Here is an 18790-nt window from a genome sequence, read left to right as displayed (position 1 = left end):
CACAACCAAAGGGTCTTTCTTGTTATTTTGTTTTGAAAAATAGTTTTAAAAACTATATTGCAAAGGGAGAATGACAAATATGTTCCAAGGGGATTAATTAATTCAAATTAAAGTCCAACCAATTTTAAAGTGCTAAATTCAAATGATTTGCATATTCAACTCTCAATTTTCTAACTTCGTTATAATGAATAAAACTTGGTATTTTAAATTTTAATAAAGAAAACAAGTTGCAAATTCATTACGATGAAGTTATAAAATTGAAAACCAAACTTATAAATTCCTGAAATTTGATACTTTGAAATGGTTAAGACCTAATTTTAAATTAATTAGTTCTCTTAGGACTTATCTATCAATATTCTCCTAATTATAAAACAGTTTTTAAAAACAAAAAATGAAAATAAAAACCAAACATGCCCTAAATAACTACAACCAGAATGCAAATTTTTTTGGATTTGCATGGATCATCTTTAACATATTGTAATACAATACTACTAGACAGAGTGAAGGTGGTGAAAAAAAAGGATGACTTACATTTAAGAATCACTCAAGTAAATTAATTATACACAAGGACTAACAACAAGTCTTATTTTATGGGGAAAAAGTTTACATTTTCATTTTAATAATAATTCATTTTGTATTAGTCATTATTTATGAATAATTTACTTAAATGGTCCTTAAATGTAATTTTCCTAAAAAGAATGAGACTCATTTTGCTCGAACGTAACGATGACTGCTGAATAAACTAAATAAATTATATATAATGTCAAAAAATTTCTGTGTTTATTGATATTAAATAAAAATCCAATATAAATGAAATGACGCCTGAAATAATTAAAGAAACTTATGTGAAGCAGAGTGACTTCATAAATGACATGCCTGCTTAAGAAAGACATTATATTAGGGCCACAAGCAACAGTTTATTTTAAGTGAATATTCGTTTCCTCATATGTACCCTAGGAAATGTCAAAGTAATGATATGTGCATATATCAATATTTTAAAAATTAGAATGGAAAATTAACCAAAAAAGTCAATAGATCACGGTTTAACCAGACTTTTTTATTTAAATGATATTTAAATGAAAAAAGCGTAAAAATGGTTCAATCATTCCAAAGTTTTGAGGTTTTTTTTTTTTTTTATCTTCAAAAACTGCTCAAATCAAAGTAAGTTAACCTAGATGAATTGTTAGAATGGGCCAAACGGTTTAACCAGACTTTTTTATTTACTCAGTGATTGATGACCCAGCATGTTTGACCATTTGGGCTGATCTGGGTTTGAAAACACTGGTATATACGAGGATTAAAATAATGGCATCCTTTGCAATATAATATCATTATAAATACTCTTTCAGTTAAAAGTTTGATTGGTGATCACCTTCCAATGGCCAATTCCACAAACTTCTTGGTTATTTAAAAACTGATCTAGCTAAAGTCATAGTCAAAGAAATTACTTGCTTGACGAGAGAAGACAAAAATAAAAGAACCCCCATCATATACAAGTTGATTTAGATGGGACTTGTTTGATATCCCATACAAATAATAAAATCTATCATGTAAAAGAGTCCGAATATTGATTGGTCCTATCGGTCTGCCCATTTAAACCTGCTTTTCAAAGCTTGGCTTTAAAGATTGAAGTATTTTTATATAAAAGGGCTTTTTAAGCCCGTCCCATTTTAACCATAAAAAAATAAACTTAGGTTAATTAGAGCTATCTGTTTAATCTTATTTTATTTTTTTACCTCTAAAAAATAAATATTTTAAATTTTTATATTAAATTTAGATTTTAGACTATTTTGTGCTTTAGAATTACTCCCTCCGTTTAAAAATATTTGACATTTTTAACTAAATTTTACTATTTAATAAAGCAATTACTTGTCTTTAAACTAGCAAAATTTTTTCATATTTATCCCTATTTAATAGAATCTTTTACTTTAAAATAAATATAAAGTAATTTATTTTTAGGGGTACTTTTTAGGGAAAAAACACAATGATTGCAAATTAAAATACTAAAAATACCTTACATTTTTTAATAGAAAGAGTATGATTTACATTATTTATTTTTAATTTTTTAAATATTATAATTTATATTCTAGACCCAAAAAAATATGTAACAAGATGAATAAGAGTTATGTTTGAATATGTAATCAATTTTAAAATAACAGGGGTTTTGATATGGGCCAAGTCCATATGAATTAAGCTTGCCCAATATATAAATAGTGGCTCAAATGTCAAAACGATGTTTTGTGTGCGGATTAAATGTGAACCCCAATATATAAATAACATGGCAAGTACCTAAAATAAACAAATTTATCTAGCCACGACGAGTTAAAGAAATGACAAATTGTTGCTGACAAAAGACACTAGGGCCACGACAATTTATCTATAAATAAATACTGGTTTCCTCGTACACTAATGGCGCTTATTAATCAGGCATGACCAACGAACTCAATAAAGAAGATTAAATTTGGGCTAGCCGTTTAATCCTGTTTGGTTTTTTACTTTTGAAAAATGAAATATTTTAAATTTGAATCATATACATCGTTTAAGTATCAAAACTATATATTTTTTATTTTTTATAAAATAAAATAATTAATTGTAAAGTTAAAAAATTAATTAAAAATAATTTTAAAATTAAAATTTAGGTATTCGGGCAGCTCAAAGCCCAAAAAAATTTGAGCTGGGCTTGACTATTCGAGCTTTTTAGAGAATCGTGTAACATCTCAATTTAAATTTTAATAGTTAATTTTTGGTAAATAGAAATTTAAAAAAAATATTTAGAGGTAAGTAAATTAGTAGAAGATGATTATTAAATCTAACTTAGGATATAATTCTAAATTTAAAAAAAAATAAAAAAATAAAAAAATAATAATAATAATAAAATATTATTATTAAAATATTATAATAATAATAATAATAATAATAATAAAGTATGAGAAAGAAGGAAAGAAAGAAGAGAACAAGACGCTTTCGGTGCTCTTCCCCGCAATGATTATATTTATATTATAATAATAAAAAAAAGGAGAGAGGAGAGAAGAAATAAAAAAAAGATGTGGGACCCACTAAATTTTTATAAAAACTCACATGTTTCCTTCGTTTCTTCATTCTTCCCTGTGCGCGAGCTGAGGCTGAGAGAGCGTCTAGTTTCACCGATGCAGGAGATCTGAGTTTTTAAGGTAAGAGTTTTTAATAGGATATTTAGAGTGTGATTTTAAGTTTTTCAAGACTAAGTAAGTGTTATAAAAAAATTTCTTAGTCATCCTTCTTCTTTAGTTTCTGAGTTTGTAGTGGTAGAAAATTTAAGATCTGAAAGAGGGATGAATTTATGTTGAATAAATATGGTTTTTGAGGTTGTCAGTAGTATAATAAATGTTCTAGAGTATAAATTTATTGATGATCTTTGAATTTGTGGCTTATGGATCAAATTCTAAACTAGATCTAAAAATATATGTTGATTTATTGAGGTTTAGATGATTATTTAGGATGGGAAATGAATTATTATGGTTATAGGATTATGATTCTAAGCTAGAGACTCAATTTTTAATTTTTGGGTATTTTAGGTACGAATTTATGAAATAAAAAGAAAATTTTGATAATAGAAATTAGTTTAGAAGTTGATTTTTAGATTATTAATGTTTATTGATAATTAAAAGAGGAGTTAAAAATTTTAATTAATAGTATTAACTATAGATTTGTATTAAGATTGAGATTAGAAATTATGTTATATTTTTAATTCTATTATTCGAATTATTTTATTAGTTTCAAAAATTAAAACTAATATTTATAAATAATATGTTATTTGTAGATTGTATTACTGGTGAAGATTGTGGTGAGAAAGAAATTTTAAGAAATAATTTATTGAAAAAGCCACAAGGTAACTATGCTTTTAATTTGTGATTAGTGTTACTTCATGTTAATTGGGTGATTATTGAGAAAATTATGAATTTTTATAATATTGTATAATTGTGCAATATTATTATGAATTTGTTTGATTATTGTGGGAGGTGTTGGGAGACTTGCTATTATTGTTGTATTTATGTGCCACGTGATACGCCCCTATTGGAGCTCAATAGGTGGTTTGTAAGGGCTCAGGCTAATCCACCTTTGGCCGGGTAATTTAGCACCGAGTGAGGGCTACGGCTCAAGGTTAATGGAGGGATATAAGGATGGTTGTTTGTGTGTATTGTAATATTTCTTATATTTGTTGGAATTATATTATTTTTAATTCTCACTTAGTAAGCACACACTTAACTGTTTGTATACACTATCATAAATTGGTTTTGGTTACTGGGACTTTTGAGTCTCATTATGTGGTTAACAATTTTCAGGAGAAGAGCCACGAGTGACACGTGGAGGAGTCCCAGAGGCTTAGTGGTATAGATCCACTGTCTCTTTTGGGTATTTAATTTATGATTTATAATGTGTTATATTGCCAATATTAGGACTTTTTTGTTTATTGTCAATTGTATGAATATATAAATGTAATCATGCCTTTCAAACTATTTCTATTTTTGGTACAATTTGAATGACTGTAATTTTAATATTTGGTTTACTTTGAATTAGTTAAAATGGCATGATTATAAGGCCAAATAATTGGCTTGTGTTGAAAATTTATTAAATTGCTTATTTTACTTGTTGGGAGTATAAGGATGGACAAATGTGATTTAGCCTAATGGCATGTGGGAGGTAAAAATTTATCTGAAATGTTATAGTGTGTGAGTTGAAGCCAATTATAAAATATTTTATATCGAAATTATTGATATAAAAATGTGTTGGGTGGCTGTAATCCAACTATAGTTGAGTTAAATTATTTAAAAAAAAATTTTGGTGTGTTACAAATCATGCCTATTCGGGTCAGGCTTATTTGGGTTGATCCTGAATAGGCCCGGCCCGTCCAAATTTTCAGCTTTAATCACTACCAAAACAACTTAAATAATACCTATTGAACCTCATAATCACCATAAAATTTAGAACCAATGATTGGGTAACCCCAAAAATGAAAACCTTAACCATAAATTCTACAAAACCTAACTTAAAGAAGATATTAGAAGATATGAATAAGATTGAACAAGCCTACTTTACTAATTTGAACCTAAAAAAGTGCTCGGAATCAATGCTTACATCAAACCCAGGAGTAACTAGTTGAAGAAACCAATACAAGAACATTTAAAAATGGAGAAGACGAAGAAGTGGGAGGGAGATTTTCAGAGAGATAGAAGGTAGGGTTTTGAGAAGAGAATGAGACAAGATGAGAACGATCAACATCATTAAAGATTTGTCCTTTCGGGCAAGGAAAATTGTGAAAATTGAGGAGAAAATCACATTTTTAAGTGAGAAATTATAAAAAATGACACCTGTGTGAGAGAAGGAAAATGATGCAGAAATTAAAAGATTTTTTACTTTCATTCCCTAAGGAACTGATGTAAAAAGCAATTTTTATATCAGTTATAACTAAAATTGATATAGAAAATAATTAATTTTTAAAAATTTTAAAATTAATACTAAAAACTGATTTAATTTTGCAACATCCAAATTAATGCTACAGCACCACTGGGCATAACTCAAATTTAATGTGGGCTTCAAAATTATCAGTTTTGGGCCCATCGATTAGGCCACCCTATATGAATAAAACCCATATTTAATGTCATAATTGATTCAATAACTTTTACAATTATCTTAAAATTTAGCCACACCCATTCTCACAAATAATCATCAATTAAATCATATATTTGTTAATTAGTTATACAAGATGAATTTTAATTACATTAAAAACTTCATTAAATTCATTAAAATATTGGAAGTTATGAAACTTCCATGCTTGAACACTAGCTTGTCTTTAAGGGAAATAAAATCACTATACAAACCAGACCACAGAAATTATGAACATCCCAAAACTATTCAAAAACAAGCAGGCACCTCCACATCAGTCAATGCTAAAGTAAAAGGGGGAATTGTTTAGGACATCTGGACCATCGTCCTCGGCCGCCAAGCCCATCATAATAATGATATGTCCAATTGGGCTACCTAGAACTCTTTACACCCAAGCCCAATACCATCACTCTCGCTGTCTCCAGATGTTGGTGCTATGGAGTCTATGTTTTTCTTGCAACTAACTAAGGCAGAAGGATTAGAAGTGGAGACCAGGCCCACTCGGAGGAAGTCCTAAGTGAACTCGAAGCCTTACTTGCAAAATACCAACTAGTGCTCAACACTCCTCATAGGTTATCCCTTCACGCGAATGTGATCATCGAATTATTTTGCAACCTAGAACGGGTCAGACAGCAAGTATCGTTCTTCGCAATCTCAAACAACAATTGCTTCAAGCTCAAGCACATATGAAGAAATATATATTCAGATGTGTGCCTTTGAGATGAACTTTCACTATTGAAATGTTGCCATGGTGAGCTTGATAATTTGTATTTACCGTTACCGCTGATGACTGAGCTAGAAGTTCTTGTGTTACCCACTGCTGTTTTAAGCTCACGTACTATTCAAAAGGTGGGTTCCCTAGGTTCTGATTCATTGGGATGGGTACCCAGAAGCTAGGTTATTATGAATTGGCTCAAGTGGCCAATGAGAAGGTGTCTATTATGTGATCAGTTATTTCTCCTTCTTTTTAAATATAATCCAAGTATTATTATGCAGTTCATAGAACTGAGAACATTAAAACAGAGGGAAATCACAGATAATAATAGCTAGAGTTGAGTTCTGTTGATTTCATTGTGGGTTTAATTTCAATTACAAGTTGTGACACTCATACTTCATATAATCCCATGGGCATTGTTCATCTTATTAAGAACACGCATGTGTTGCAATAAAGAGTAAGGGCTTGTTCGGTTTCTTTCCTTAAAAAGATAGTTTTTGTTTTTGAAAAAAAAAACAAAAAAAAACTCAGTTAGTTATATGTTTTGAATTTAATTATTTTTAAATCTGATCTTATTTTTTTGTTTTTAAAAATAAAAAATAGAAACTTTTCAAAGTGTTTTCGTTTCATGTTTTTTATTTCCAAAAAGCATTACATTTGTGAAAACTACAGTTATTTTAATCATTACTATCACAAGCCTCTGCCATTAAGCAGCAGTGACATTACTATTGGCCGATTTTTAATTATAGAACTGATTTTTAAATTAACACAACTAAATGAATTTTCTTTTTTTTGTTTTGAAAAGTAGTTTTAAAAACTATATTGCAAAGGGAGAATAATAGATAGGTTTCAAGGGTATCTATTAAATCAAATTAGATTCCAACTAATTTCAAATTGCCAAACTCCAATTATTTGCATGTTCAACTCTCAATTTTGCAACTTCATTTTAATAAATTGTAAGTTGTGTTTCAAATTTTAATAGAAAATATAAGTTACAAATTTATCACAACAAAGTTATAAAATTGAGAGCCGAACTTGCAAATTCCTGAAGTTTTTTTAAAAAATGAAAACAAAAACCAAATATTCCCTAAACAACTGCACTCAAAGTGAAATTTTTTTTTGGATATGCATGGATCATCTTTAACATATGGTAATACAATACAACCAGATGAAGTGAAAGGTGGTAAAAAGAAGGAATAATCACATTTAAAGATAACTCAAGTAATTAATTACACACAAAGACTAGCAACAAGTTCCATTTCAAAAAAAAAAAAACAAGTTAACGTTCCCATTTTAATAACAATTTATTCCATCTTAGTTAGTATTTATGAACAATTTATTTAAGTGGTTCTTAGAGATATATATATATATATATATATAATTCTTCTAAAAAATATGAGTCTTATTTTGCTCGAATGTAATAATGAATGCTGAATAAACTAAATAAATTATAAATAATGTGAAAAAATTGTTATGTTTATTCATGTTAAATAAAAAAATCCAATGCATAAAGCCGAGTGACTTCGTAAATGACAAGCCTGCTTACGAAAGACATTATATAGGGCCACAAGCAACAGTTTATTTCATTTGAATATTCGTTTCCTCGTATGTACCCTAGTAAATGTCAAAGCAATGATATTTGTATATATCAACGTTTTAAAAATCCGAATAGACAATTAACAAAAAAAGTCAGCACATTACAGTTCTTACAGTTTAATTAGCAATATAATAATTAAATAAAAGATAATATTTAAATGCAAAAATTGTAAAAAAAGTCCAACATTCTAAAGTCAGTTTTTCCCTGAATCTTCAAGAACCGATCAAATTAAAGTGAGTCAACTCGGATCAATTGTTAGAACAAACCAAATGGTTAAATTAAATTTTTTTCTTTACTTGGCGATTGATTACCTGGCATGTTTGACCATCTGGATTGATTTGGATCTGAAAACACCGGTTTATATGAGGATTAAACTGATGGTGTGCTTCACAATATAATATCTTAATAAATACTCGTTCAATTAAAAGTTTTTTTGGTGATCACCTTCTAACAGCCAATTCAACAACTTCTTGGTTATTTAAAAACTGATCTAACTAAAGCCACAGTCAAAGAAATTACGTGCTTGATGACAGAAGACAAAAGTAAAAGAACCTCCATCATATACAAGTTGACTTAGATTGGACTTGTTTGACATCCCAGACAAACAATAAAATCCATCATGTAAAGAGTTTGAATATTGGTTGGCCTATCAGCCTACCCATTTAAACCAATTTTTTAGTGCTTTGCTTTAAAGATTGAAGTATTTTATATAAAAGGTCTTCTAAGCCCTTCCCATTTTAACCATAAAAAATAAACTTATGACCTAGACTTAATAGAGAAGAATATGTGGCACTACATATCTTTCATTTAATTTAACATTTTTGCTAAAAAAATGTAAGATATTTTTTGAGGAGTTGAATGTTAAAAAATATTAAGCATTTTTAGTCTTTTAAGTGTAATTATTGTCATTTTTTTAAATGTATCCGTATTAATAATAACTTTATATTTATTATAAGGTATTTAATAGGAGTAAAAATGAAAAGATAAAATTCATTTGAAAGTAGGTAACTACTTTATTGGAGAGTGAAATTTAGTTAAAAATACGTTACATTTTATTTTATTAATAATATTGCCTTCTTTCCCAAAAAAACCATAAAAATAAATTTAGATTAATTAGAGCTATTTTTTAATCTTATTTCATTTTTTACCTCTAAAAAATAAAATATTTAAATTTTTATATTAAATTTAAATTTTGGACTATTTTGTTTTTTAGAATTATTCTTTCCGTTAAAAAATATTTGACATTTTTAACTAAATTTCACCATTTAATAAAGTAATTACATGTCTTCAAACTAGCACAATTTTTTTATATTTATCCCTATTTAATAGGATGTTTACTCTAAAATAAATATAAAGTAATTTATTTTAAGGGTACTTTTTGGGAAAAAACATAATGATTATACCTTAAAACACTAAAAATATCTTACATTTTTTAACAAAGAGAGTATTATTTACATTATTTATTTTAACTTTTTAAATATTATAATTTATATTTTAGACCAAAAAAATATGTAACCAGATGGATAAGAATTAGGTCTGAATAAGTAATCAATTTCAAAATAACAGGGGTTTTGATATGGGCCAAGTCCATATGAATTAAGCTTGCCTAATATATAAATAATGGCTCAAATGTCAAAACAATGTTTTGTATGCGGATTAAATGTGAACCCCCAATATATAAATAACATGGGAAGTACCTAAAATAAACAAACTTATGTAGCCCGACGAGTCAAAGAAATAACATATTGTTGCTGACGACTGACACTAGGGCCACGACAGTTTATCTATAAATAAAAACTGGTTTCCTCGTACATTAATGGCGCTTATTAATCAGGCATGACCAACGAACTCAATAAATTAGATTAAATTTAGGCTAGCCGTTTAATCCTGTTTGCTTTTTTACTTCTGAAAAATGAAATATTTAAATTTTTTAGATTAAATTTACCTCTAAAAAATAATATTACATATTCCTCGTACACTAATGGCGCTTATTATATTAATGGCATGACGAACGAAAGCAAGTGGGCACAAAGAAACTTATCTAAGGCAACAAATGATGGTTTACTTAATAAGATAATTTGTTAATATAGTCATATTGTCATACAATACTACCAGACAAAGTGAAGGGTGGTAAAAAGAAGGAAAAATCGTATTTAAAAATCACTCAAGTAAATTAATTACACACAAGGACTAACAGCAATTTTCATTTTAGAAAAAAAAAAAACAAGTTTACATTCTCATTTTAATAACACTTCATTCCATATTTGTTATTATTTATGAATAATTTGCTTGAGTGGTCCTTATATATAATTCTCCTAAAAAGAATGAGACTTATTTTGCTATATAATTCTCCTAAAAAGAATATGAGATTTATTTTTCTTGAATGTAATAATGAATGCTGAATGAACTAAATATATTATATATAATGTCAAAAATTTGTTATGTTTATTCATGTTAAATAAAAAAATCCAATGCATAAAGCCGAGTGACTTCGTAAATGACAAGCCTGCTTACGAAAGACATTATATTAGGGCCACAAGCAACAGTTTATCTTATGTGAATATTCGTTTCCTCGTATGTACCCTAGGAAATGTCAAAGTAATGGTATGTGTATATATCAATGTTTTAAAAATCGAAATGGACAATTAACAAATGAGGTCAACGGTTCTTATAGTTTAATTGGTAATATAATAATTAAATAAAAGGTAATATTTAAATGAAAAAAAGTGTAAAAACGGTGTAACCATTTCAAAGTGTTGGATTTTTCTCTGAATCTTCAACCGCTCAAATCAAAGTGAATCATGGATCAATTGTTAGAACAAGCCAAATAGTTAAACCAAATTTTTTTTTTCTTTACTTGGCGATTGATTACCTGTCATGTTTGACCATCTGAATTGATTTGAATTTGAAAACACTGGTATATACGAGGGTTAAATTGATGGTGTGCTTCGCAATATAATATCTTTAAAAATACTCTTTCAGTTAAAAGTTTTATTGGTGATCACCTTCCAACAGCCAATTCAACAAACTTCTTTGCTATTTAAAGATTGATCTAGCTAAAGTCATAGTCAAAGAAATTACATGCTTGATGACAGAAGACAAAAATAAAAGAGCCCCCCATCATACACAAGTTGATTTAGATGGGGCTTGTTTGATATCCCATACAAATAATAAAATCTATCATGTGAAAGAGTCCAAATATTAGTTGGGCCTATCAATCTACCGATTAAAACCTGCTCTTCAGATCTTTGCTTTAAAGATTGAAGTATTTTTATATGAAAGGGCTTTTAAGCCTGACCCATTTTAACCATAAAAATTAAACTTAAGTTTTTAGAGCTATGTGTTTAATCTTATTCCATTTTTTACCTCTAAAAAATAAATATTTTAAATTTTTATATTAAATTTAGATTTTAGACTATTTTGTGCTTTAGAATTACTCCCTCTATTTAAAAATGTTTGACATTTTTAACTAAATTTTATTATTTAATAAAGTAATTACTTGTTTAAAGCACACTTTTTTCATATTTATTTTTATTTAATAGAATGTTTCATTCTAAAATAAATATAAAGTGATTTATTCTCAGGGGTACTTTTTGGAGAAAAACACAATGATTGCACATTAAAACACTAAAAATATTTTATATTTTTTAATATAGAGAGTATGATTTACATTATTTATTTTAAATTTTTTAAATATTACAATTTATTTTAGACAAAAAAAGAAAATGTAGCCAGATGAATAAGAGTTAAGTTTGAATAAGTAATCAATTTAAAAAAAACGGGGGTTTTGATATGGGCCAAGTCCATGTGAATTAAGCTTGTCCAATATATAAATAGTGGCTCAAATGTCAAAACAATGTTTTGTGTGCGGATTAGATGTGAACCCCAAAATATAAATAACATGAGAAGTACCTAAAATAAACAAACTTATCTAGCCACGACGAGTCAAAGAAATGACAAATTGTTGCTGACGAATGACTCTTGGGCCACGACAGTTTATCTATAAATAAATACTGGTTTCCTCGGACTCTAATGGCGCTTATTAATCAGGCATGACCAATGAACTCAATAAAGTAGATTAAATTTAGGCTAGCCGTTTAATCCTGTTTGGTTTTTTACTTCTGAAAAATGAAATATTTTATATTTTTTAGATTAAATTTACCTCTAAAAAATAATATTACATATTCCTCGTACACTAATGGCGCTTATTAATTAGGCGTGACGAACGAAAGCAAGTGGCCATAAAGAAACTCATCTAACGCAACAAATGATGGTTTAATTAATAAGATAATTTGTAAATATTTGTATAAAACCAAAATGTGGTATATAAATTTCTGAGTGGGGGGTTTCTGATCTGTGTGATCTCACTGAGAAGATGATGGCGGATTCAGCAAGGGGAAGCTCTGTACCGTGTCACATGAAAGCTTGGGTGTACTGTGAATATGGAAAGCCAGAACAAGTGTTGAAGATTGATCAAAGTGTTGAAGTGCCTCAACTGAAGCATGATCAAGTTCTCATCAAGGTTGCTGCTGCTGCTATTAACCCCGTTGATTGTTGGAGGATGACAGGTTCTTTCAAGAACGACGACTCTACTTTTCCGGTAATATTCTTTTATTCATACTCTCCTTTTTCTTCTAATATGCACACAGCTGATCTCCTATGAGAGGCAAGCCAATCCGAAATACAGTTGAATATTGAATATGGGTGTCTCCTTTTGTTGGGATTCAAATATTAGTTTATCATATTTTAAGAGATTAGCTGCTTTTATTAGATTTATTTTTTTGGTTTGTAGTTTACTTTTCTATTTTGACATGAACATTGTCTTTAATTTGCATATATATAATAATAGGAAAATTAGGTCAAAAATTTAATTTGCATGTATATGAACATTGTCTTTAAAAAAAAATTAAAGGGTATTTTTATCATTTCATCCAAAATTTAAGTACAATTAGGTTCTCCGAAACTTAAAAGATATTATCACATTTTGCAAGATCACCTTGTCATTTTCCTATTTTGAAAGGATTTATTTGTCATTCTCCCTATATTTATTACACTCAATGATGTGATTGGAAAGATGTGAAAATTTTTAAAAAATCTAAAATTTTAGCCAATTTTTTTAGAAATAAAAATTACTTAATAATGACCTATATTGTAATTCGGAGGAAGTATAAGAAAGAAATCAAAGGTGATTATGATAGATTGATTTTAATCAGAAGATAACATTAGAAACCAGTAATGATTTTTCACCCTCTTAATTAAATTTGCAAATATTCTACTTTTGATCTGCACCAACTTGATTTCTTTTGTGCTTTCTGGTGAGAAGAACACCCCAGGCTTTGATGTTGCTGGGGTGGTGGTGAGGGTGGGAAGTGAAGTGAAGAAGTTCAAAGAAGGTGATGAAGTATATGGTAATATCATTGAAGATGTGAAACACTTGAAGCAGCTTGGATCATTGGCTCAATACACAGTTTCAGAAGAGAGATTATTGGCTCACAAGCCTCCTAATCTGAGTTTCTCTGAAGCTGCAAGCCTTCCTGTAGCCATTGGGACTGCTTTTGGAAGCCTTGAGTGTGTTGGACTTTCTCAAGGTCAATCCATCCTTGTTCTTGGTGCTGCTGGTGGCGTTGGAACCCTTGTTATTCAGGTACATGTTTTTTTTTTTTTTTAAAGTCAATGTGGTTTAAAGAACAAGGGAAAATTTTATTTATATATAAAAAATACGATTACCCCTCACTAATAATTGATTCAAAAGAGAACAAACAACATGACCCAGCATTTCATTGTAAAATGTAATAAACAAATTAAATTATAGAATCTAGTCTACGTGGAAAGAAAAATCAAACAAACATGTAAGATAGAATTGCGTGCCTAATTTTACCATAATTGTTATGCTACAATGTGCTACTCAATGTCTCAAACTAGGTCTTCCTCCCTATACGCTTTTAGAATTATACCTCTCTAGTCTTATTTATAAGGCAAAGATATAGTATTTGTTTTGATCCTATTTATAAGACAACTCAATGATTATTATATTTATATTTACCTTTTTGCCCCTATTAAATGTTAGAAAGCATATTAAATACTAGAGTATTTTATTTTAAGTAGATATATTTAATAGGGATAAAGTTAAAAATTTATTAAATTCTTAAACAAAGTTAATATTTAAGGTTTTTCTTAATTTTAATAAAAATATTAAAACTAATTTACAAATAAGATCTGAGGGAGTAATAAATTACAATCAGAAGAGGTTTAGCTAGTTCAATAATTAATGTTTCTTATTGGGCTCAGCCCACTATAGGCTTTGGTAAACTTATGGCCTATGCACTTTAATTGCTAACTATGAGATCAAATGTCTAGCTCATCAACTATTTGATCATATAATATAATTAGGTTTTAATATTTTAAGAACCATTAATTAGCCTGTTTTGAAAAATTAATAAAATAAAAAAATATAACTTTAAATTCTTACTTACATTTTGCTTTTGATCCCTATATTTTTTTTTAATATTTTAAATCTGTAGAGGTTTATTTTTTTATTGTTTTAGGTTCCTCCAATATAAAATAAATACTATTATTCCACGCGTAAATTTCCAGCATTCAACCTATGAGGAAATCCAAACCAGTCAAACCTGTGCATACAACTTACGAAAACGATACAGAAACAAATTAAACAACGTCGTTACTCGGTCTTCATTCTTAAGGAATTATATATATTATTTTTCATCATGAATGTTATTTTTCATTTAATTTCTTTTTTATATTTTAACAAACGTTTTCAAACTATTAATTACGTACTAATTAGTAAACAAATTGTCCTCCAATATTATATAGAAAATTAAAGGGTGAAGTGATGATTTATGGTCTAATAAATTAAAATATACGTTTGAGGCAGCTCGCAAGACACGTTTTTGGTGCGTCAAAGATAGCAGCAACTTGCAGCACTGCAAAAGTAGAACTGTTGGAGACGTTAGGGGTTGACTTGCCAATTGATTATACAAAGTCCAACTTTGAAGATATGGCTGAAAAGTTTGATGTTGTGTATGATGCTGTGGGTTAGTTTTCTAAACCAATTTACATTTCATTTAAAATTCATACATATGATTAGTTATTCATATAAAAGTAAATTCAAGGGAACTTTACTGAAAAATCACTAGTTGAGGAATGTATTGACTAAAAGTCCTTCAAATCTTTTTAAGGTCCCTGGTCCTTGAATGGAAACATGATGAGAATTAAAAGACAAAAATGCCATATTGTAAAGCTTCACACTAGATTGGACTAAACTACAAGGACTTGCAAATATATTTTTCTTATAACTTATTCATATGCAAATAAATTCAAGAGAGAACGATGTGAGTTAAGTCCTTAAAGAATATATTAATGGTAGTTAGTCCTGACAAATGTTTTTTTTTTTTAAATTATGCTGCAAATATCGATAATTGCAAAGAAGAATTCTTATTCTAAGTTGAGAGTTGCATTTAGAACTTATATATCTTATTTGCAATTGGCAAATGTGAATTTTTTTAGACTTGATTGTGATTCCCCCTAAATTCAATGCAATTCTTAGTTTTTATTTGTTATCAAAAAATTTATTCATTATTTTTTTTATGTTTATCTTTGTGTTATGCAATTTGTTATACTTATTGAAAAAATGCTATTTTTTTAATTGAATTAGAGGGGTAGGCACAAACACCTGAGGTTACGAAACAATGCTTTTTTGAATCATGGACCCAATGAAAATAGTACAACATTGATAGAGTAGAGTAAGAATTCAAAACTTACATTAAAATATGAGAAAATATAATTGTTTGTCCCTATACTTTTAGTGTGTCTTAATATTAGTGCTTATACTTTGTTTTTTCCTGTTAGTTCTCGTCTCTTAAATTTCATACATCTACAACATTAGTTCTTATAATTTTAAATATGACCATATGAACTTAACTATGGTTGACATGCTCACAAACTATGTTATTTCTCATGCTGACTTATTAAAATTATGATGAGTTATATAAAAATGAGTAGAAGACAAAAATAAACAAGTAGGGCATTAAATTAGAATTGATAGGTGAAGCTTTAGAGGGGAGAACATATGATGGCTAGCATAATATAAAGACAAAAATGTTAGTGGCTATTTTGTTCCTATACACATGAGCAATTTTAACCCTGTCAGTCATCATAAAGACTAACATTACAAATAGATGAAACTTAAAGGACTAAGAGCAAAGAAAAAGGTATAGAGATTAGTATAAGGAGTAACAATTATAGTTTTACTACAAAATTTAAATATTTAATTGATGTGATGGAACTGAAAATCTCCATATGTTTCTTATTCATATATATGTGTGTGTGTGTGTGTGTGTGTAGTACAAGCTAGCACAAGGATAATATATTATTGCATTGATTAATAAACATGAAGCAGGGCATGGAGAGAGAGCAGTGAAGGCTGTTAAAGAAGGTGGTAATGGGAAACTTGTATCAATAATTCCTTCTGGAAATGCTTCAACAGCAATTGTATACAGAATGCATATATCTGAGGGAGCTGCGTTGGAGAAATTAAGACCATTCTTAGAAAGTGGAAAGGTGAAGCCAGTCTTGGATCCCAAAAGTCCATTCTCCTTTTCTCAGGTTTTGGAAGCCTTTGCTCACCTTCAGACCAAAAGAGCCACAGGAAAAATAGTCATCCATCCAATCCTTTGACGGATGTACGCCTTCAGCACATTATATAGAATTGTGTCTCAATAACATTAATAAGTGCGCTCAGCAAGTTGAAAATTATTTGGCTTAAATGGCAAATTACCCACAAACTATAGGTTAAACTATATATCAAGAAGCATTTAAGACCCTAAATTCATTTTTTGTGCAATATTTTTCTTTAACTTTTAAAAATGATACAATGTTGGCCCTATCATTTACAAAAGTTAGTTTTAACCATTAGTTAATCAGAAAATAATAGAAAAGTACCTTAAAAATTATAAGCAAAGACCCAAAAAATTCCAGAAAATGACCAAGAAACTTTTTTGTCCTTTTTTATTATTTTCTGAAAAACTAATAAACAAAGTTAATATTTGTTAACAATTGGAATGACATTGCACCATTTTAAAAAGTTGAAGGAGACTGTTGTTACCAAAAATAAGTTTAGGGTCCTTGATGTTCCTAGACTTATAGGTCATGGGCTTATTTGTCATTTAAGCCGAATAATTTCCACCCTAATTATTAATAAGTGTTATGTAATATGGCAAGATATCAGTGCGACACATAATATAAGTGTGTATGAGACTCATGATTAATATATATATATATATATATAATAAAATTTATATTAAGGGCACTATTCATTTGTTATAAATACCAGTACTCTAGTTAAAGAAAATTTGTTTGGTTGGTAACGATGCAAAGCATGATTTATGAGAATGTGGATTACTTTTATAAGTATTCTTTGAGCCATAAGAATTGATATGACATTATAACAAAAAAAAATTTATAGCAGTTAAAAAATACTTTTTACATCGATTCGCATAAAGATGTTGTTCCAAGGGGTGTGACTTTCCACATTAGTTTTAGAATTGATGTAAAAAAATATTTTTTACATTGGGTCTAATTCATCATAATCATTATTACACTTATATATCAAGTATTTAACCTCTACAACCTCAAATCATCATAAAAATTCATCCACTAAGTCTAGGGTCTTGAATTTAAGCTGCCCATTATCATAATCACTATCAAAACAACTTGAATAACATCTATTTAACTTCATAATCACCATAAAATTCAGAACCAATGGTTGGGTAGCCCCAAAAATGAAAACCCTAGTTATAAACTCTACAAAACCTAGCTTAAAGATATTAGAAGATATGAATAAGATTGAACAAGCCTACTTTACTAATTTGAGCCTAAAAAAGTCATTGAAATCAATGCTTCCACCAAACCCATGAGTAACTAGTTGAAGAAACCAATACAAGAACATATGAAAATGGAGAAGATGAAGAAGTGAGAGGGAGATTTTCGAAGAGATAGAAGATAGGGTTTCAAGGAGAGAATGAGACAAGATGAGAACGATTAATAGCATTAAAGATTTATCCTTTCAGGCAAGGAAAATGGCAAAAATTGTGGAGAAAATTACTTTTATGAGTGAGAAATTGTGAAAAATGACACCTGTGTGAGAAAAGAAAAATGATGCAGAAATTAAAAGATTTTTTACATTCGTTCCCTAAGGAACCGATGTAAAAAGCACTTTTTATATCAGTTATAACTAAAATTGATATAAAAATTAATTAATTTTTAAAATTTCTAAAATCAACGTTGAAAATTGATTTGTTTCGCAACATCCAAATTGATGCTACGGCACACTGGCAAAATTCAAATTTGATGTGAGCTTCAAAATTGTCAGTTTTGGGCCCATAAATTGAGCCATCTTATGTGAATAAAACTCATATTTAATACTATAATTAATCCAATAACTTTTACAGTTATCTTAAAACTTATCCACACTCATTCTCACAAATAATCATCTATTAAATCATATATATTTTTAATTAATTATATGAGATGACTTTCAATTGCATTAAAAACTCCATTACATTCATTAAAATATTAGAAGTCATCAAACTCTCATACTTGAACATTAGCTTGTCTTGAAGCGAAAGAAAATCGCTACACAAACCAGACCAAAGAAATTATGAACATTCCAAAAGTACTCAAAACAAGCAGGCACCTCCACATCAGTCAATGCTAAAGTGAAAAGGGGAATTGTTTAGGACATCTGGACCATCGCCCCTGGCCGCCCAGCCCATCATAACAATGAATTCTATGTCGAATTGGGCTACCTAGAACTCTTT

At 28.7% G+C, this 18790-nt stretch overlaps 1 protein-coding gene across 1 annotated transcript; it reads left to right on the top strand.

Moving 5' to 3' along the window:
- Positions 1 to 12333: 12333 nt before the first annotated feature.
- Positions 12334 to 16649, top strand: LOC129312002 (2-methylene-furan-3-one reductase-like). The gene is made up of 4 exons (XM_054954577.1): positions 12334 to 12555; positions 13279 to 13599; positions 14848 to 15007; positions 16372 to 16649. The coding sequence occupies exons 1-4, from the start codon at positions 12334 to 12336 to the stop codon at positions 16647 to 16649; spliced, it is 981 nt and encodes a 326-aa protein (XP_054810552.1).
- The last annotated feature ends 2141 nt before the right edge of the window (positions 16650 to 18790 follow it).

The sequence above is a fragment of the Prosopis cineraria genome, unplaced genomic scaffold, assembly GCF_029017545.1.
Source record: "Prosopis cineraria cultivar Desert tree isolate PC_DT_omini unplaced genomic scaffold, ASM2901754v1 PC1, whole genome shotgun sequence".
NCBI classification, from domain to species: Eukaryota; Viridiplantae; Streptophyta; class Magnoliopsida; order Fabales; family Fabaceae; genus Prosopis; species Prosopis cineraria.
Note: the sequence above shows the minus strand (reverse complement) of the source record. Positions and strands in the feature narration are given on the sequence as shown.

Bases quoted from the DNA above. Each gene is read 5' to 3' on its own strand.
- LOC129312002 (XM_054954577.1), top strand. From the start codon at position 12,334: ATGGCGGATTCAGCAAGGGGAAGCTCTGTACCGTGTCACATGAAAGCT. The intron at 13,600-14,847 runs GTACATGTTTTT...CGTTTGAGGCAG, and splicing joins TTGGAACCCTTGTTATTCAG to CTCGCAAGACACGTTTTTGG. The intron at 15,008-16,371 runs GTTAGTTTTCTA...AACATGAAGCAG, and splicing joins TGTTGTGTATGATGCTGTGG to GGCATGGAGAGAGAGCAGTG.